The sequence below is a fragment of the Periplaneta americana genome, chromosome 7, assembly GCF_040183065.1.
Source record: "Periplaneta americana isolate PAMFEO1 chromosome 7, P.americana_PAMFEO1_priV1, whole genome shotgun sequence".
Classification (NCBI taxonomy): domain Eukaryota; kingdom Metazoa; phylum Arthropoda; class Insecta; order Blattodea; family Blattidae; genus Periplaneta; species Periplaneta americana.
In genome coordinates, this window is record NC_091123.1 from 94,787,667 (window position 1) to 94,810,648 (window position 22,982).

General features: G+C 34.8%; 1 protein-coding gene across 1 annotated transcript in view; it reads right to left on the bottom strand.

The window, feature by feature from the left end:
* The window catches only part of LOC138703305 (proteasome subunit beta type-2-like), a 34,827-nt gene extending 14,351 nt beyond the window's left edge, over positions 1–20,476 (bottom strand). Inside the window, exons 1-3 of the mRNA XM_069831085.1 lie at positions 20,244–20,476; positions 8,175–8,368; positions 2,120–2,282 (exon numbers count right to left, since the gene is read on the bottom strand). Of these exons, the coding sequence (XP_069687186.1) occupies positions 2,120–2,282; positions 8,175–8,368; positions 20,244–20,334 (448 nt within the window). The 5' untranslated portion in view covers positions 20,335–20,476. The remainder of the gene's footprint in view (positions 1–2,119; positions 2,283–8,174; positions 8,369–20,243) is intronic.
* Positions 20,477–22,982: the final 2,506 nt, after the last annotated feature.

The window sequence follows — 22,982 nt, forward strand, 5'->3', positions numbered from 1 at the left end:
CTTCTTAAAACTCAGTGTATACTATGTTAGTTGCCAATAAATATTTGATGACCCTAGTACATTACCAATTGTTGATCTAAAGATCTAAAGTCAAGTCATGCTTTTTATACAACATTCCTACTTAATTTTGTTACTCAATAGTCACTAATTTTGACAGTCAACATGAACTTTTTAACATAATTCTTCCGAATTTCTAAACAGTAATGGTTCATATCAGAGCTACACAATTCTACTACAGGAGACGATGAAATCCATAACAGCATGTTATTAAATTCCTCTGAAAAAATTAGGCAAGAAATTCTCCATTTCTTCATAATATTTGAAAAACAGGTTTCTATCCTAAAACTTGGAAAAATCCAATTGTAATTCTTATTCTCAAACCAGGTAAAAACAAATTGGACCCTAAATCATATAGACCGATATCTTTAACATCCTGCATTTCTAAATTACTGGAATGCATTGTTCATAGAAGATTAACCTGGAGACTTGAAACTTTCAATCTTTTAAGCCCATAACAGTTTGGCTTTAGACCATTATGTGGCACAACTAAAGCTCTATTATATTTTGCTCAAAAATGTATAAAGGTTTCACAAAAAAGAAGACCACATTAACTGTAATGATAGACTTTGAAGTCACTGTTGATAATACTCCACACAGATCCATTTTATTACAATCTATGAAACTTGGTATCAAAGGCAGAATGCTAAGATTTCTACATTCATTTCTTAATGATAGAACAATTCAAACCTCAGTAAATAATCATTTATCTTTATCCAAAAAAATTACAGGTGGTATACTTCAAGGTTCTGTTTTAAGCCAAATTTATTTAATATAATGTTACATGACTTAGCTGATGATGTTTCACCTGAGGTAAAAATAAGTATCTATGCAGATGATGTTACAATATGGGCTATGAAAAACGATCCAAATGAATCATTAAGTTTTATACAAACAGCTGTAAATAACAGTAATGGTTCAGCTAAAATACTGCCTCAGACGAGTTTCAATTAATTACATTTACTAATTGCTATTCGGTATTTAATACCATTAAATTCTACTGTTGTCGAAATCCTACAAATCACAGCTTTTTCCAAAACATGTACTGGCACATTTCCCCTGTGTAACTAACATTTGCATGGTCTTGAGTCACATGCTCTAGCAAAGAAGGAAGATTGAAGTTTTGATAGTAATTTCAAACAAGACAAATGAGCATTTCATAACACCACCCATCCACTTGAAAAACACCCACTATTTAATCACAGATTTCCATTTCTCAGAACCACGACAAAATCTCTTCATCCTACAATTAACTATCTCTGTGCATATGTTATATTTTAAGATGTATGTCAGTTGATGTAGACTGCTGTTAATGACAGTTTTCAATAATGTTTATTGAATATTAATTTTATTACTTGCACTCATTGTAATATAAATATTTTGTTTTTGTATGTCATTACAACATTCTATAGCATTCTACTCGTATATGCCCAGTGAACTTCTTATGTAAGCAACTAATAGCAGATCACCTGTTAATTTCAATTTCAAAGTCGGTAAACAAATATGGTATCCTGTCAATGTTTATCGAGTTTTCAACACAAGTGTTTTTGTTAAAATATTAGGGCTATAAGAAATGTAATAGATTTAATACTCATGTTATTCATTAAAATCAATCTGATAGTGTTAAAGAATTATATTTTTTGTAAACATAATTTTGTTCAAAATGATAATAAACCATGTGATAGAGACAATTTGTTCTGAATATAATTTCAGAATGAATTTTTGGTATAATATGGGTTTCAATTATTTGACTCTTTGTCAAATACTTGAACAAAGTTGTAATTAATTTTTCACTGCTTTGTCCAATGTGCACTCTTCAGGAAGAAATGGATCAGAATCATCTTTAGCAATATCCAGGCTTTTCCTCTAAATCCACAGTTTGTGAGAAATTTTAGAGAGCAAGAGTTAATGGCTTCATTGCGAAGAACTCAGCATTAGTTAATAACAACAAATTATTCAGTTATTTTCATGTCAATAATCACAGAAGTTTTATATACCACAGTGGCAATAATTGAAGCTCTATCGCATTTGAGGGGTATAGGGTCAAATATAACTGGCTTACCTGCTTTGTAGTATCTGTCCATGATGCTGAGCGAGAAGAAGCCTCCATATCCATGGGCTGCATATGGTACCTTCACCATTGAAGCCAAATAATCAATGAAATACAGTTCCGCTCCTCCCTCGTCATTATATCCAGCCAGTAGCAGGTTTACAAAATAAGGAGTCTGCAAAATAATAATGAAGAAAATGAAGCAGATTTTTAGAAACATTTTATTTTGCAAATGAATGAATTCCTGATGTAAGTGCGAAACTTCAATTCAGAAACAAAAAGATTCAATAGCAATTTTCATTTTACATTTATAAAAAATGTAACATTCTTGGTAGTTCTCTTACAAATACATTAATTCAGCACTTGAACTTCAATTTCTTCTGTATTTTATAACGTAAATGTTTCTCTATCAGGAATTATTTAATACAAATGGTAATTAGACCTTTGCATTCTCATGAAAACGACCAACTGAAGTTCACCGATTAGTCACTGATTTTGGAGAAGGCAGTCGGGAAAAGATTTGCTTGAGCACATGCAGTCAAGAATTTATAACCGACCGGTTGAAGTGTTTACTTGGTCAGTCATGAGCACTCGAGGTTGTTATACTACAATTACACCACATTTTAATGCCCAATACTCAAAACAGCCTACCTATGAGGTTACCATTTTGTTTTTATTTCAGGTAGCACGAAGAGCAGGAAGTATTTGAGCATTTAAATAAGGAAACATATATTTTATTTATTTATTTATTTATTTAATATTCATGACACTTGGTACAAAGTCATTTGTCTTGCTTTCCAATACAAGTCTTTAGGTGTGTTTATTTTGTTCCTGATGTCGTTTAGAGCACTGTACTTATTGATATGTTGCCAGTACATTATAGATTCCTCTTCACCACACAAGACACACACAGGAGATGGCAGGATCTTGAGCCTATGAAGATGAACTGCAAGGCAGTCGTGTCCAGTGATGATTCATACAGCAGCAACCATATCTCTTCTCAGATGTTCTGGCATCTGATGTTTCTCTGTTGCAAGATTGGACCATTTCTTATTGAAACTAATTCATTCAGTGGTGGCCACTCAGTCCCTAATCTCCTAGTGAAAGTGTTCTTAACCTGTCGTCCATAGACCTCAAGGAGGTCCTTAGATGGGCTTCAAGGGATCCATAAAATCACATAAAAAATTAACATATCCCTATTCAATATATTATTTCAATGTAAAAAGCAGAAGTGTATCTAAGGTGTATTATTATCATTTATCACTATCATCATTGCTATCTTTGTTTTCTTTCTTTTTTTTTTTCTTGTATTAGCTGGATGAGAGCTCTATAGTGTTCTTTTGACGCTGTTGTCACTCTATAGGGCTTTAATTTAATTTGTATTATTTTCATCAGTGTTTATATTCTTTGTATTTATGTGTGCTATCTGGTAGAATGAAAGAGAAGGCCTTATGGCCTTAATCTTGTCAGATTAAATAAATAAATAAAATTGTTTCTCACTTTTTTACATTTTTCTACAAAGGGGTCTAGAGCTTACACCAGAGTTTCGAAGGGGTCCGTGATTCAAAAAAGATTAAGAACCACTGTCCTAGTGAGATTGACAAGAATATTTTATCGTCTAGAGCTTACACCAGAGTTTCGAAGGGGTCCGTGATTCAAAAAAGATTAAGAACCACTGTCCTAGTGAGATTGACAAGAATATTTTATCACTTTATTTCAATACTAGCAGTACCCATGTGCTCCGCTGCACTTGTTAGAAATAAATATAAAGTAATTACATAATTAAAATAGGACATCTGGTCCAAGGAACATTCGTGTTTGATAGAAGGATAAATCGTATAATATGGTACTTAATTTAAATTGTATTTAAATAATTAAAATGCGATCATTTTCGTCCAGAGACCACTCATTTAGCAATGATAATTCCTTTAACACGTTTCTTAATTGTTATTACATGCAAATAATTAAAATATGATCATTTGGTTCAGAGAACATCCGCTTTTGGTGCAAAGATAATTCGTATAACATTTTTCTAAATTAGTCTTGAATGCATCCTTTAATAAATCACTCCAAATTAATAGAGTTGATTGTGTACGAAGATAATTTTTATGTTAACCTTACTGTGCATCTTTTTTTTTTTTTTTGTTAAGTTTATTTTATTCACGCCTTAACATCTGTGGTCATGTCGCATGTTTAGAATGTGTGGGTATATCAGTAGGCCGTTTTTACTCTTGTTGAGTTCCTGTTTCTATTGTGTGTTGTAGATGGCTTGTGTTCATGTAACTGATTATAGACTTTGATTAATGTTTTTGGTATTGGTAATTGGGGCGGTGATGAATCATGGCATGTATTTTTCTAATCCGGCATTTGCCTTTATGATTAAGGTAAATCATGAAAAGCCAAAGTCAGATTGGTCGGCCACAGGGTTTGAACCCAGGACTTCCCGAATGCGTGTCTCAAATGCTACCGTCTGAGCCAACTCGCTCAGTTGTATATCATTGTTTATGCAAATAAAAAAATGAGGTACCCTACATAAATATTATTTTAAGAAACACAGGAAACGAATATGGGTAATTATGAGTGCAGGAACGCCATTTCATGACACCTTTTAAAATAACTCAGCTCCAGTGAGCTCTATTTATTATGAGCTGTATTTTTGGTCAAGTAAAAATACTCATCTTTACGACAAAACTCTTAACTGTTATGTTCTGTGAACAAAAAGAAACTTAAGTGTATAAAATTAGAGTATTTTATGTGGACCAAATAAAGTTGCAATAATCAAGTTATACAATATTTCGACAGAATATCAAGTTTTCTGTGCGTAAAGATCTATTTTCATTTTATCTCAGTCCTCATATGTAACATTACAGCCATCTAGAGAAACTACAAATTAATATATTAATATTGATAAATGTCAAGCCCGCCTCAAATAGATTAGATTAGATTAGATTTATTTATTTAACCTGGTAGAGATAAGGCCGTCAGGCCTTCTCTGCCCCTCTACCAGGGGATTACAACTATAACATGAACAATAAGATTACAATTAATATTAAATTTACAATTACAATTACAATAAAAATTAAAGTACGACAAGAATACCTGATTAATGAAAGCTAGACATTTTATCATAGAAGTTAAGAACAAAGAATATTTTTGTATTTACTAAATTACAAATTAAACCTACAATAACAAAATTCTATAGTGATGAAATTACCGGATATTGAGATATTTTGTGGTAGATTAAAAGAACTATTTACAAGAAACCATGTCTGAACGAGTCTCAATTACTGACCAAGTGCCTAGTAAGTTTGCGTTTGAATTGAATTTTATTTCGACAGTCCCTGATGCTAGCAGGTAACGAATTCCAGAGTCTTGGCAGGGCTATTGTGAAAGAGGATGAGTATGAGGAGGTGCGATGGGATGGTATTGTTAGTATTGTTTCATGGCGAGAGCGTGTGTTCAGATTGTGGTGGGAAGAAAGGTAAGTGAAGCGAGACGACAGGTACGAAGGAATAGAAGAGTTCAAGATTTCGAAGAGAAAGAGAAGTGAATGTAAATTTCTTTTCTTATCTAGTTTAAGCCAACCTATTGCTTCCAGGGATGGGGTAATATGATCATATTTACGAACATTGCTTACAAAACGTACACACAAATTATGAGCACGTTGAAGTTTCATTTTGTTGTCGCTGGAAAGGTCAGTCAGTAAAATGTCAGCATAGTCAAAATGGGGAAATACAAGGGTCTGCACAAGGGACTTTTTTAAGCAAGAGGGAAGATGAACATTTATCCTTTTTAGCACATGAATAATAGAATATACTTTTCTGCAGGTTTCTGTGATTTGCATGTCCCAGTCATTTGTTTTTATTTCATTATAGCCATCGTTGACATTCCTGCAATAACTCCTATGTGACATATCGATTTTCAGATTTTTGCTAGAGCAAATAACTTAAATAGTCATACAGCAAATAATACAATCTACTATTTCTTTTTTTCGAAAATGTAAGAATTCACGATGTCCTATGTACCACTGCCATAGAATAAATAAATCTGTTTTTTTTCCTACTGAAAAATTTTATATTTTGCACATAGGAGTTACGGAACAACGATGCTATAATCTGAGGCAGCGGTGGAAATGTACTGTATTGTTATTTTAAAACTCTTGTATATCCTTAAATATCAGTCCTATCAAAATTTTGCTTGGAATAAAACTTATCGGAAATCATTTTTAAAGAAACTTTTGTTATGTAACATTTTTCACAAAAATCAATAATAAGCGAGATATTTCGGTTTATTTAATTCAGGCCCCCTTATAACCCTCCTTTTAAATAAAGTATTTTGAATGCTATGTAGCCTAAAATCTAAGTTACAACGAACTTAATTTATATTCCAGTTTTCATCAAAAGCCATTCAGCCATTATCGCGTGAAAAGGTAACAAACATCCAGACAGACAGACAGGCAGGCAGGCAGGCAGGCAGGCAGGCAGGCAGGCAGGCAGGCAGGCAGGCAGGCAGGCAGGCAGGCAAGCAGGCAAGCAGGCAGACATACAAACAAAAATTTCAAAAAAGCGACTTTCGGTCTCAGGATGATTAATTATACATGTTAACACCAATTATTTTTAGAAAAGCGAAAATTACCAGAAAAATTTCGCTTACAGATTTATTATTTGATATTACGTTTTTTAAAATTGGTATATAAACTATAAAAATTTTAAAGTAAGTACCAATATATAATATGTTTTAAATAACAGAACATTATTTTTCAAATACTTTATTTTCATTCCTCACCTTATACCTTACACTATTTCTCCACATAGTCACTGCCATTATTGAGACACAACAGAAAACCAGTTTTTATATGCCTTCATCAAAGAATGATGTCGCCTGTGATGAAAGCCAAGTCTGCACTTCTTGTGTCACATTATCATCGTCATTGAAATGTTTTCCACCAAGGCATTTCTTCAGGTGAAGAAACAGGTGAAAATCGTTTGGTTCCAAGTCAGCACTGTAGGGAGGAAGGTCGAATTGTTCACAACCAAATGATGTGACGAGATCTTGAATTTGTTTGGCTGTGTGTGGCTGGGCATTATCATGAATCAAGAAGATTCCACGTGAAAGCATTCCACACTTTTTGTTCTATATTGCATGATGGAGATTTCATAGTGTCGCACAATAGACATTTTTGATGACTGTCGCATTCCTGGGCAAGAATTTAAAAAGTAAAACACCTTGTCTGTCCCAGAAAACCATGCACATGATCTTGCGAGTGAATATAGTCTGTTTGAATTTCTTCTTCACTGGGGATGCTGTGTGCCTCCACTCCATGGATTGTTGCTTTGATTCAGGAGTGATGTGAGACACCCATGTCTCATCACCTGTAACGATATGTGTTAGCAAATCATCGCCTTCCTCAGCATATTGCGTGAGAAAAGTTAGTGCAGAGACAGATTGCTAATTCTTGTGCTCATCAGAAAGATTTTTTGGCACCCATCTTGAGCACAATTTCCGAAATCCTATGCATTCTGTCAAAATGTTGTAGAAGACTGATCTTGAAATTTGTGGAAAATGCGAAAAAAGCAACGATATTGTCAACATCTGTCCTCGTGAAGTTTTGCTTCCACAGCTTGCACCAAATCATCTGTGACCACAGATGGTCGGCCACTCCACATCTCATCATGCACATTTTGACGACCTTCCTTAAACTGTCTAACCCACTTCCTCACCATTCCATCACTCATTATTGTTTCCCCATAAACCTCACACAGTTGGCGATAAATGTCTGCTGACATAACATTTCACACATTCAAAAAACGAATCACTGATCGGACTTCACAGTTGGTGGGTCGTTCGATTGTTTTGAACATTTCGAAAAGGAAACACAAAATGACTGCCGCTCACAGCTGTGTCTGGCTTCCTACAGGATGGAGGAAGTCATTGTGCATGCTCAAAATTGCTACCGCAGCACTGTTGTGGAAAAATTTTACTTACTTTAAAAATATGCCTATTAGTTGTATTTACTTTAAAAATACACCTCATAGTTGTAACTCACAATCAGTTAATGATTACTCACCCGACTCCTCAGGTAATCCGCCAGGTTTCGACGAGTGAAGTTTGCTGCAGCAGTAGGTGAAAGTTCATAACCATTCCTCATCTTGTAGAGTTGGATATTCTTCGCAATATATTCAGCAAACTGTGTCGTGTCTCCTGACTCACCAGATATTGCCATCACTAACTTATCAGATATTTTATGTAGTTTATCTTCATCTGCAGTATACATACAGGAAGAATTAAAATCAATAATTATTTTCACAACTCAATTTATAACATATATTTTTACAACTCAAAATGTAGCTAAATGGCCACCAATATACATATATAAACCATAGCTAATTTTAGACCTACAAAGTCACTAAGAAAACACGTAATTTAGCTGCAGGGATGCAATTGGACTACTGTGAACAATCAGCAAAAGACACATCGAGAAGGATAAAGAAGGACTGGAAAGAGTGGAGGTTGTTCAGTAATCTTAATATGAAACAAGTCGAAGTCAGGATGGGAGAAGAAATGTCTGAAGAAGTGGGAAGTGAAACAGGGAGAGGAGTACGACAAAGATGTCCTTTATCACCTACTCTGTTCAACATCTACTTGGAGGATTTAGTGATGCATTGTTTTCAGAACATGAAAGGGGTGATAGTAGGAAAGAGAATAAACTGCATAAGATTTCCTGATGATATGGCGTTGTTAGCAGAAGAGGAGATGATACTAAGGTACGTGCTTCTGAAGCTAAATGATTGCTGTGAGCAGTATGGGATGAAGATACATGCAAGCAAGATGAAGGCCATGGTTATCAGAAGAACACTAAAGACGATAAACAAACAAATATTAAATGAGGCAGTAGACTAAGTGGACGGCTTCAAATACTTGGAGTGTACTATAAGCAGTTAATATGAGCTGCTGCCAGGAACACAAAAGGAGAATAGCAATAGCCAAGGAAGCTTTCAACAGAAAAAGGAGCATCTTCTGCGAACCTCTGGAAAAATAACTAAGGAAGAGACTTTGTGTGGGGTGTAGCATTGTATGGGGCAGAAACACAGACATTATGACGAAGTGAAGAGAAGCGACTAGGAGCATTTGAAATGTGGATATGGGGAACAATGCAGCATGTGAAATAGACAGACAGAATAAGAAATGAAGCTCTGCCGGAAAGAGTGGGTGAAGAAAGAATGATGCTGAAACTGATCAGGAAGAGAAAAAGGGATTGGTTGGGTCACTGGCTGAGAAGAAACTGCCTACTGAAGGATGCACTGGAAGGAATGGTGAACGGGAAAAGAATTCAGGGCAGAAGTAGTATCAGATGATAGACGACATATGATAGATGGATCATATGCAGAGACAAACAGAAAGGCAGATTGGAGAATGCTGGGTTTGCCCTGAAAGACCTGATCTTGGGCAGAACACAATGTATATGTAATGAGAGGATACTCAAACTTTTTTTTTTAATAATTCTTGGCAATATATTTGATCTTCATTCAAAACAGTGTTTAACACAATTGAAGTATATAATTGCAAATCTGCAAATCATAGATGACTGACTCACTAAAAGTCCTTTGACCTTATATTTTGTTAGAGGACAGTTATACACTCAAACCTTCAGTAAAAAAATTCGAGTTTTCTTACCCATCCCATTTTTAGTTAGAACAGTTTGAAAATGCTTGGTTTTCAGTTTTTCGCTTAATTTGGGTGGGAAACCTGATAAAAATTTAAAATTTTTAATACAAAGGGTACTCTATGATACGTACTTGTAAAAAAAATTGGAGTTTGATATTCCTTGGGGATCATAGCTACAACAGGGGTAAATTAGTGAAAAATAGGTTTATACTGGGTCATTCCATGTCAATTCATCCAGACCATGTCACCACTATTGCCAATTTTGCTGAGATTTTGCATATGTGTTATATACCTCAGTGAATGGCTTCCTTTAAAATTGTATTGAAATCCGTGAAGTTGTTGAAGCAGAAAATAGTAATATTGTTATGTATGTAGTCGCATGTTAGCAGTTGAAAAAATTACAAATAATGCCGCAGTTCCCAATGTAATCATTGGATTTTTATTAAACTTGCTCTATAACTGCGATTTATATTGAATATTATAAAAATTGCACATTTAAATTACTATAATGTTTTTATCTTTTTTAGGATCTTTTTTGCGTTTATTGGAAATTATTTTTTTCCTTTAGAAAATGCTGAAAATTATGTATAGTAATGAGAACACAGTGCTATATCTACAGACGAAAAATCTGTAATAGAGAAATGATAACTTACTTTTTGGCAGAGAAATATAGAAGTGTAAGGCACAACATTTCTCAAAATGTGCATAAAATGTAACTTCTTACAACTGAGACAGTTTGGTTTCAATTCTCTTGTAAGAATCTTGGTTTAAAGTATAGGTCCTTAGGCTGTACTGACATCAATTTGGCACAAAATGTTTGAAAATGGAACTTCACAACTGTCACTGTCAGGCCAATAAAACGATGGAGAGAGCCCATGTGGATGCATGAATTTTATTGTACCATCATCTTCTTTATAATTAGCTTTTTCAATAAAACCCACATATCACAAAGATTCATACAAACAAACAACATAAGAATTTGCCTTGAAATTTGGATTCACAACAGGTTTAAATATTATGTCAAATATCGCACTGTAGTCTGTATCAGAATTTAATCGCTTTGCTCCAATTTCATATGTAGGCAAAGGCACAAACTGATGCATGGAGTGTGTCCCAGAATTGGTTTTTGCATTTTCAAATCGTTCAGTGAGATCATTGTGGACTTGAACAATTTCCTTTTTTTTTTTTTTTTTTTTTTTTTTTTTTTTATTTATTTATTTATTTATTTTTTTTTTTACAAAAAACCACAGTAATCTCCTTGAGATTCTCCTTACAAAAGTTGAACACTTGTGATGCAGTGTTATTTGTTCATTTGTTCATTAAATGGTCTTTGTAAACTGGCTTTAGTAGCCATCCTTTTCAAAGTACCCCCAATTACATCACAAGGAGATTTTTTCCATGATTAATAGCAAACAATGACCACTAACATTTCATACCAAAGTATGCTTCATGATGATATATACCCTATTAATGAAATTCCTGTACTAAGCAGCATAACCATCTACAGTTTTAAAATGTGAAAGAGAGGACTTTGTTTTCAAGAAATTGATATGATCTTTTGAGTTTGGTAAACTAAAGGTACATCATGATCCATGTCATCAGAAATTAGGCACAAGAACTTTGAATAAAGTCCTTCTTCTTTCTTGTAATATACCACATGAAGTGTACAGCTACCTGTGTTCCAATAAAACCCTTGGGCCTCGTCTTGAATTACAAAACTGTAGTTTTCACTGAAATCCAATAAAATAATAGCTGATTCATTATTCAATTTCTCTTTTAACATTTTCAAGTAAGAAGACTGTGCTTTTGCTATAAATTAATGTGGAATGAGTTTCTCAATTTTCTATATTAATAAATCACAAAATTCAGAGAAAGTGCTTACTTCAACAACCATAATATTTACTCTAACTGTTGCTACCCACTGTCTGTACTGGATTGTTCATCAGGATCAAAGTCATCTGGGAATTGTTGTTGGATATGTTTTTAGGACAAGATTGCTAGGGCACTTTTCACGAAATTCTGTTATGTATGTCACAAGTTATTAGTTTAATCAGATCATTTCATATGAATACTTTCCAGAAACAACTGAACATTCTGGCGGATTCGGCGCGCACGCACGCACACACACACACAGAGAGAGACAGCATGTGTACCTAAGGGTCCTGCAAGCACACACTCTTTATTTCTGAGGATTGCAAATTTAGATAAATCTATCTGGATGATGATGATGATGATGATGATGATGATGATGATGATGATAAACCTATCTTGTTGTGAGGTAATGTTGTTTAAAACAAAGAATGCAGCTCTGTACTTGTAGGAGTTTCATTGTCAAAACAAAATTAATGGTTCACTGAACTTGTAAACATTTATATGGTTAAGTACTCTTTGTTCCTTGTGGCAGCTCACGAATAGTCAGAAGATTTCTAAATTAATTAACATTTTTACTTATGCTTACTATGTCTTTCATTCCAGGAATTTCTTGAATTGTCATCATCCAAGTAAAAATCAATCACTTTCTTGGCTGTCTCTTCTAACAGCTTCTTCCCTTTCCTTGGTTCATGCATTGCTAGAATACTTTTCTCAGTCATAGTGCACATGCATGGTGTATCATATACTCAGAAATGTCAAACATTTCACTACCTTTATTTCTAGGCCACAACGGTGGTGCCAGTGTAAGTAGTTAGATTCCTTCACAGATGTTGACATGTTTAATTCTGTCTTTAATTTGCCCCATTAACTCATCACAGTGTTGTGCTTTTTGTCTTGCACATTCTCTTCTGCTGTCTCAAGTTCTGGTTCGGTTGCTAATTCAGTATTGTAAATTTTACTGATTTTAATTTTAAGTGCTTGTGCTGCTTATTCTTTCACTCAGCTGCAACTGATCGGTTGTGCCTAGCAACTGAGTGCAATTGTATAGGGGATATATCTAACTGAAATAAACTGGTGTTCAGTTACTTGGTGATTCTTGAATCAAATCTGTAGACTCAGTAACTTCTTCACTAGGATGATGTGTTTTGAGTGTGCTACGTACTTCATACAAGTGTTTCCTACACGTTGGCCAGAGCTTCTCCCCACGAGTCACAGCGAGTCCACTGTCTCTTAATTCCTTTGTTTCTTCCAACGTTATTTCACGTAGAGTTGATTTAATTGAATGCTTGTGAATGTTGAAAGTGTCACAGCATAATCTTTGATGGAGTGCGAATCGGCATAGATATTTGTGTGTTTTGAACAAATAGCAGAGTCATCTAGAGCAGTGTTTCTCAAACTATGGTCTGCGGACCACCTGTGGTCCTTGAGGTCTGCCCTTGTGGTCCTTCAAAAAGGACAGAATAAAAAATAAAATTCAAATGAATTGCTTATCACACTATAGCTGAAAATCTCAGTTTGGAAATGACACATGGCAACTGCCTTTCACTTTTTCTTCCAGTACTGACATTTCATGAAATTTATTACCCTACCTGTCTACCGACTTCCCACTCTACTCTCAGCAACAAAAGAGGGATTTAAAGCACTATGAACGTGGTGTTTCTCGCCATCTTTTCCCTGCACATCAGCTGATGACATGTGGCTAAGTACATTGGCATTTCTTCCAGATGTATTCTCGAAACTAAACGAACTAAATCTCTCTCTACAAGGTAATTCTTTCACTGTTCTCAATGCACATGAGAAAAAAGTATTCGAGAGAAAACTTGGTTTGTGGATCAGTTCCATAAAACAGAGGGTTTTTTCACTATTACCAACCCTAGAGCCTTTTTTGGTTGAAAACGATTTCGTTATTGGAAAAGAATTATGCAATGACATATGTTCACATTTCGAAACTCTGAGGTCACAATTTGAAACTTATTTTCCAAGTAAATATGACGAATTTTCATAACTTCGTGATCCTTTTCATTGTGATATTGAAAATAACAAACTTTCCTTGAGTGAAAGAGAACAGCTAGGCTAACTGAACTCTCAAATGACACTGGACTTAAAATGAAATTCCAAGCAGAAGGTATGGTTAATTTCTGGATCTCATCACAAGTGAAAAGAGAATATAGTGAACTGTACAATAGTGCTTTACAGATTATAATTCAGTTTATTTTTATGTATCTGTGTGAAACAGGGTTTTCACCACTAACTCTAATAAAAACAAAGTACCAAAATCGACTCGATGTATATGACGATCTCCGACTTAAGCTTACCAGCATACATCCAAATATAGAACAACTGTGCAAGAATCGGCAGGCTTATCCATCTCATGAATGCGAGGACCAACATTTATTTATTTTGTTTAGTTAATTAGTTAAATATTATCCAAACTCTAATAGCCTTGATTTATTAAAAACGAAAATGAATTTTTTTTATTAACATTAACTTAATTAGTTAATACTAATATAAAATTAAATGAATTAAATTAATTTTAATTAATTAATTCTGTTTTAAAATATAAATAAACTGGTATTAAAATATGCTACAAAAATGATAAGTTTACTTTCAAAGGGAACAAGAGTAAGGTGGTCCACAGAACTGTTCTGACTTAAAAAAGTGGTCCCCATTTCAAAAAAGTTTAAGAAATGCTGATCTAGAGGTATGGACTGGATATGACTATGCTGGAGTATAAGTTTCTGTTCTTCGTGTGTCAATGTATTCAATACCTTCAAACCACCATTTGCATTCTTCCCCAAGAAAGCTTCTCAGAATGCAAGGGCAACTGCTACCTTCCATCTTATTTACCAAGAAGTGAACCGACAGATATTGTAATTATTGAGTTGTGATTCTGTATTTACTGACAAAATAATCATGTACTGCTATATGTTATAAAATATAGGTTTTTAGAGAGATATAATATATGAAGGGTTCAGAACCACAGTGGGCCAAGCGCCATTTACTAAAACCATAGAAAACAAGGGTTAAAATGAAGTTATTACCATAATTCAATGGAAACATATAGCAAGTAAAATAAAGTATACACATTAAAACTAAATGATATGTAAATCTTCATTAAAATATGGTATTCACTTAACTTTAACTCTTGCTTTCTACGTTTTTAATAAATGGCACTTGGCTCACTATGGCTCTGAATCCTTAAAATACTTACGTGTTACATTTAATTTTCACTTCATATATTTACACCCATCATCTGACATTTTGGCTTCTAAACATATGAGAGATAAATTGGCAATCCTGCCAATTGCTTGGCTTGTACACAAATATCAGAGAGAAAGTGGCTGTCCTGCCAACTGTTTCAATGACTTTCAAATTTATTTCAAGATAATGACAACAGACATGAAACAATAGCAACTAACATTTTCTCTTCTACAAAACATGCTATTCCAATACTACCCACTGTGTCCCCAAAACAATTTTTTTCCTGTTAAAACCTTACGAGTTCATAATATTATTCCATAGACGTTTCATGGTATTTGAAGGTGTGCCAATATGAAAAGAAAATTGTGAACTTCGCAATTAAATTTTACATACAGAGGCTGACTTCATAAACCACGAACTCAAATTAGCAAACTACATATCTAATTCAGAAGACGGTCATTCTACAGTTTCATTTCAAAAGATCAAATGTCTGCCTCAAAAATTGCAGAAAGTACAGAACATTTTGTGCATTAACATGTAACAATTTTCAATCCAAAGTTCGTAACTTCCAATAGTCACACTCTGCAATCAGTTCGCAAAATCCATTCAAATTGTAAGATTACCTATAGATGTGCTTGTAGCACAATTCAACATGTTTTTAGAAAATCCCTGACTGAGGGTGGCATTTTCAGAATTTTCTGGATGAAGTGACATGGAATGACCCTATTGTAAGTTAGTATGTACGATTAAATATTGCCATGTTTAACAAACCATCATATAAATACAGTCATTATGCATACTTAACTAGATATTTTAAAGTGTAAAAAGTCTAATAACAATAACTTTTTAAGATATGATTATGAAGTTGAGATATTTCTTCAGACAATTTTTCGGAAATATGTGAGCAGCCTGTAAATTCAAAAACAGACTTTTCTGTCAGCAGCTAACTTTTTGAAGGAGCTTCTTGAACCTGGTGGGTGATAGAACAACACACAAACATCCTTATTTTCTAAACTGATGTCCTCAATTTCTGTGATCTACTACTGTCCATCGTAGATACATGCACCAGTGTTTGTTTCATTAATATTTGTTGTCCTTCACTATTTTTAAGTGGTTAGTGAATTGACACAAGCTTTGCATTCTTCACATTACATCGTATCATATGTTTTATATTCCTATGTTCCTTTCTTTCACTAGGAACCACGTTTGCACTTCCATTACTACGCACCTCTCATTTCAGACATAATTTACGTTTACGTAATTGTTTATCTAAGTTCTCTTCTTGTTTTTAACCGGTTTGGACGACAAAGGGACAAAGCTGCCTTTAGTTAATTTTCGGAGATAGTCTGTCAGTGGATAGCTGATCCGTAACCAATAGTCTCATTTGTTTTGAAACTTAAGGTGAAATTACTGGACTTGACTCTAAATTTTGATCTTCATATCAAATGTTGCAGAATCCCCATTTTTTTTTTCTAGATTATCTTTTATGCTGTTACATTCCTGAATAACCTACTATGTAACTTAATTCCAGTAACTAATCCCTGCATTTCTAAAGTGCATGGTTTACATTTAGCTTTCATATCTTTTCCACTTGAAGTGGGAAGGTTTTTTAATTCTTTTCATGTATTGGATTACTACATTTCAGAACAATTTTATTTTCTTCAAATATATCATATAGGCCTAAAATCCTTAAGTTTTCAAATCCATATCCACAAAAAATCCCTTACAGATTCAACCATTTTCACTTCCATAATCATTGAAACTAACTCAGTGCTAGTTTCACCAAATCTGATTTAAACAAAAAAATCATTCTGAATTTTTCATTAAAAATCATTATTTTTTATGCCTTTACACTCTGGTACCATTGGATTATGTCAGCGATCATCAGCACAGTGCACCCTCGGGCTAGCGTCTCTTACTCACGGATAAGAGACTGCACTATCGTGCAGCCGTGGCTGCTAGCTGGTATGCTTTCTCCCTATCCCTTCTGCATGATTGTGCACATTCAGATACAATGTTTACCAATTACAGCAAATGCTGAAGACCACTGGGTTACGTGACGATTTCATGTGAAAAAATCTGAGAAAGTCATCAGCAGAGTATAAGTAAACAAAGATAAAGGGGGCAGTGTTCACATCGTGTCTTTAGAGTAGTGTGTTACAATTCTGGGTAATTTCATAGAAGACGGGCACTTGGTTGAATATAGTAAGTATTACCAACTTCTTTATTTCAGAGTTAAATGTTAGTGATCTTTTAGTGACTTTTACATGTTAGTTCTAGGTTTTTGTACTAGGTGTCGCCGTGATTTTCTTTTAATTTTATTGGTTATAGTTGTCATTTGTTCTAGAATTTTCGTTAATTTTGAATGGATGATGACGTTATCAGTTGTTCTTGGTTGTTTGACGTGAGTGGTGTTATGTTGTGTCTGATGACTAAAGTTGAAAGTTTCTCATTTTATGATTTTTGTGATTTTCTTTCGATTTGATTGGTTATAGTTATCATTTATTCTAGAATTTTCATTAATTTTTCGTGGATAATGACGTTGTCCTGTTGTTCTTGGTTGTTTGACGTGAGTGGTGTTACATTGTAGATTTGTCTGCATTTGTCGAATGCGCATCACCATGCTTACGAAAAGCCACTTTTCAGTGCCAATAATTTATTTTGTGTGCACAAGGTTGGAATTTTGAAGTAAGAGGGAAAGGAAGGAAACCGTGTTCTGAAATTTATCTATTAAATTTTGTGTCGATTTTGGTTTAGTTCTTTCGCTGGTGAAGGAGGATTGTGTTCAATGTTGAGAAGAAAACTGTTTTTCTGTGGTTTAAAGGAATTATTTACTGAATTTTCTGTAGATGTTAAGGTGTAATAAGTGTTCGAAGAGAATTTCATTTAGTGTAAACACGTGGTTTATTTATGCACAGTTGACTGTACGACAAAGTATTGGTTTAGTTCTTTGCTCCCTGCATGGTTTAAGTTTAGATTGCCTTAAAGCCTGTGTCATTTGTACTGGAAGTGAAGTGGTTGTCGATGAAGACGTCGATGAGAATTGAATTTTATTTGATAAGATAAATTATTATGTTTTGTTTTGTGTTTTAGTGATTTTTGGGGGTAAAGTGCGGACGAAAATTTCTAGAAAAGTACTACCAACTATGAAGTTCGAATGCCACCAAACGCCAAAAAAATCAAAGGCGAAAAATTAAATATATTTTAATTTTTTTTGGAGGGCTTGTTCTTCTTTAAAAATATAAATATATATATTTGATTTTTCATCTTTGATTTTGCGATGTTTGGTGACATTTGACTTCATAGTTGGCAGAACGTTTTTGGTAGTTTTCGTCAGCCATGTTGGATTTTGCCCGTCTTCTAGGAAATTACCCAATTCTGATATTAATTTTCAACAGTTTTCTTATGATTGACATGTTGTCAGCTTCTTTACACTCCAGTTGCAAAGTATGTGCCCTGAGCATTTATTGCAGGAAGATGGTTACTACATAATTACCAAGTAGAATTTTTTTCTCCTGTGTGTGATGCGTAGCCAAATCAAAGATTCACCCAAATGAGGAATATCTTCACTGTGGGAGCTTATGTGACTGTAAATGGAACTTAGATCAGTAAAGATAATGGTTATGCAATATATTCCAGCTAAGCTAGCGCAGTCATAGTTCCCTTCATACTCTGCTTATACGGCTTGCATATCTGTGACAGGTTAGGTTTGGTTAGTTTAGGCTTTTGTTATGCCTTGCATATACAATCAACTCCATAATCACAGAAAAAAACAACTATTTTTCCTGGAATGATTACTTCACAAACTTATCTGTACAGTTAGTCTTGATTTCTAGCAACATTATGGCACGGTTTTTAGTTACTTAGGCCTACCTATATTCTAGAGTTGCTTCATGTCTTTTTTTTTAAAACCCCCTCTCCCAGTCCTGCCGGGGTAAAGATTGAAATAAAGCATGCTGTCGATTAAATTCGGGATTTATTCGGACTTCAATTTATTATTTGTGTTGAAGTTTTACTTCCATAATTCCGTAGAACACTTGAGTTAATGCATAACTAGCATATGTGAAAATATGGCGGCTCCAGCATTGTGCACTTGTTACAATTTCTCATAATTGGGGTCCCCATAATTGTGTTTGTAAGTTGACAGAAATGTACAAGGGTTGGATAAAAAGTTATGGCAACACTGCTGTCACATGACGATGGTGCGTTCGAGAGCTACCAGCTGTGCGGACATGAACAAGGCCTGTTAGATGAGTTAGTGCAGCCAGCGGCGACAGTACTCTGTCTATCTACTGCAGTGTGTAAAACGTTGACTTTCATAGGGATAGTGCGAGTGCCCTAAGATCATGTTTACAAAACTTAGAGCAACGTTCCTGCATCAAAATTGATGTGGCGCGAGTTCGTAGTGCACAAGAATGTTTTCAGGGACTGTGTGAAGCACCTTCACCTTCGTCCAGCTCTCAGGAGAAAACGACGACACTTGGTGGTACAGAACCCCATCATTCTTCAAGACAATGCAAGGAGTCACACCGCTGCTGCTGTCAAGGACCTCTTGCGCTGCTGGCAATAGAAGATTCTGGAACATCCACCGTAGTCACCCGATATGAGTCCATGTGATTACGATCTCTTCGCCGAACTGAAAGAACCACTGTGAGGGACCCGGTGCAATATCAGAGATGAATTTATCGGGTCTATATGACTATAGGATATCGGTATGTGTTTATGAGAATATATGTTGGCTAGATTGGAGAATGGGGTGATGCCATGTGGTCGACGTATGTGAGAAGGTTAGTGGGTTAGTTGAGGTGATATCTCAGTGACATGAGGTCAACTTATGTGAGAAGGTAGTGGGTTAGTTGAGGTGATATCTCAGTGACATAAGGTCGACGTATGTGAGAAGGTTAGTGGGTTAGTTGAGGTGATATCTCAGTGAGTTTTATTTACTCGTCGTGTTGGTTTACGTCGGCCATGTTGTGACGTCAGAATGGTTTGTCAAACTTGACGAAAATTAAGTGATATCCTATAATAAAAGAATCCCAATTTATCTGTGCTATAGAGCAGTCAATACGGAACATCAACAAACATGGACGCGCCGATGGTGTACGACGCTTTCCAAACATTTGGCAAAAGGTGATAAATAAGGGGGACAACTATAATGAAGGTACGTAAATGTTGTACCACTGTGAATAAAGCCATGTCAGAATTATCGAACTGTTGCCATTACTTTCTATCCAACCTTTTGTAGAAGAAATTTATAAGATTGGAAAAAGAGGGGTGGAAAATGAAATGGTCGTTAAGAGTCCTTGTATTTCGATGACGATATGAAATCTGGAAACTAATCCAACTCATAAACATTAGTAAAAACATACGCCTTGTGAATGCTTGTTCTTGAACTTACCGTCTTTCATAACCATAATGCTATGAGCATTAGTCATGTCTGCAGCAATGAGAACGAAGTCCCGAAATGCTACTCCCACCAAGCACTCCATTGCAATATTGATAGTGTAACGATTATAACTAAAAATTATTTATTTAGTTCAATAACAACCACATTCCAATTTAGAGATGACTCTACAACTCTAATTTCAATTGTCACTACGCTACTTCGCTGTCTCACGACAGTGTTAGTGTTGCCAACCCGATTCTTAAAAATCCGCTGAGAAAGCCGTGCAGAAACCGCTAAATTGCTATACTGTCAATCCTTGATCTAGGCTGTCAATGCAAAATTATATTATTTTCCCGCTGTGAGTGCTAACAATACCCGTTAAATCCCTATATCAGCAATACAAATTTTATAAATCTTACCCGCTAAACTAACACCGAAAAACGCTAGATCTAGCAGGAAAACCGCTTCATTGGCAACACTGGACAGTGTTGCTAAACGAAGCACACAAAAATACCTTAATTCTGTGTGATCTGTGTTTCTTGAGGATATAAATTACCCCGATAGTTGCTTCAGCAAAGACGTGAAACGTCACTGCTTTCAGTGTTCAACTGCAAATAAACAGTTGTTAACCATATAAATTTAATTGGAGGAGCCTTTGCAGCCACCCTCATCATGCTATTCTTATGAGATATTTCATAATTTAACAGTGGTCTGTACAGTCTAATACATACAGTCGTGCAACTTCATACTTTTTTTTTTGTCTACATTCGCGACAATAGCGCCCAAGTGGCAAACAAGGCACAGGTCGTAGGGTTGATATTGTCTAAGGGACTCGAGATGTTATAATAACGTTTTAATCATGCGTCGGAATAAAGGCAATGTGTGCAGTGCTGTAAATTGCAGTAACAAAAAGTTTAAGATGGACAAGGGAGGCAATTGCCTTACTCCTCAGTTTAAGATAAAGAAAATTGAGGATGTGCTAGTGCTACTAAAGAACCAAATGTGAGAACTGTACTGTTTTTAATATTAAAATATTCCGTTTTTATAAACACTTAAGAAATAAAAGATTAGCTAGTTAATGCATTTGCTTAAATCAGAGCTAGGCATCGGGAGCGGATCCAGACTCTAAACGGGGACGCTTAATATTCATCAGTCACTGAATCAGCGCTGCGCGGTGTTCGGCGGGGAAGAAAGGGGATGAAGAGAAACCATATGGCTCCCCGTGAGAGAGTAGAATCCGCTCTTACTGCCCAGCCTTGGCTTAAATGAAACCATGCCGTTACAATTTGCTACATTAGTGTTTGTTACTTATTTTAATTAATTATTACTTAATGAAATACTCAGTGGAATAGATTTTCTCCATTAGTTTTCTAATAAACAAGTAAACGTCTGTTGTATTATTACCACATTTATATAAAAAAATATATATATTGATAGCTTTGCAGTTTAGTATGTGCTGCAAGTCACGAAGCTTGAGTTTATGAGGGTACTATAATAAAAAAACAACTATCATCAGTCACTGAATCAGCGCTGCGCGGTGTTCGGCGGGGAAGAAAGGGGATGAAGAGAAACCATATGGCTCCCCGTGAGAGAGTAGAATCCGCTCTTACTGCCCAGCCTTGGCTTAAATGAAACCATGCCGTTACAATTTGCTACATTAGTGTTTGTTACTTATTTTAATTAATTATGACTTAATGAAATACTCAGTGGAATAGATTTTCTCCATTAGTTTTCTAATAAACAAGTAAACGTCTGTTGTATTATTACCACATTTATATAAAAAAATATATATATTGATAGCTTTGCAGTTTAGTATGTGCTGCAAGTCACGAAGCTTGAGTTTATGAGGGTACTATAATAAAAAAACAACTATCTATGGATGCATATTTACTACGTATTGAGCTCGTGACTGTTTATACTAGACTGTGCTTGAATCCTCTCTGTACAGAAATCAATTTGATGTATGAATTCCAATTTTGAAGAGATGTCCTGCTAGTCATGTCCTGTCGCTATTCTAAAGATAGCCACTTAGCCACTGGTGTTCTTTTTGGAGAATTATCAATCATAATTTTATTATTTTTTTTTTCACACCAAGATTTATTTTCACTACATTTTTTGCTATTATTTAATATTGTTCCTTTATAATTTTTCTTTATGAAAAATTTTGCTGGATAATACGAATCTCAGAATGAAATATTTGTTGGATTGTGGTTTCATTCTTTGACAGAAAGTCTGTATTTTCATTTTCTTCCAATACACAATGAGAAAGTATCCGTTATAAAGCAACATGGACATTTTTGTCTTCTGTTTTAGAAACTTGATTTTGGTATAGAATATTCCTTCTCCATTTTCTTCTAACGTTGATGAAACAATAGCGTAAACTGCGGAATTTGAATCAGAAAATATAGTTTAGTGAACTATGTTTAAATATGGATTCATCGTCAAATGTACTGTTGCAGTACCGGATCCGAAAAAGAAAAGTTGCAAAGTTAATTTAGGCTAGTAGCGAATGGTTAAAACATATTCGTGGTTAATAAAAGAAAAAAACAATTAGCCTGTAGTATTCACGGTACTGTGTATCCTTCGTATTTTAGTGTTTCTCAAGGAGGCGAATATTACATTAAAAGCACGCAAACACTACTTTGCAGAAAACAACTATAAATCTTATGATAAAGTGATGATAAGTCTAATGTCTTAAGTTAGCTTCTGATATCCTGATTTCCCTCGCAGAAAACCTAGCAACTCTGCTGA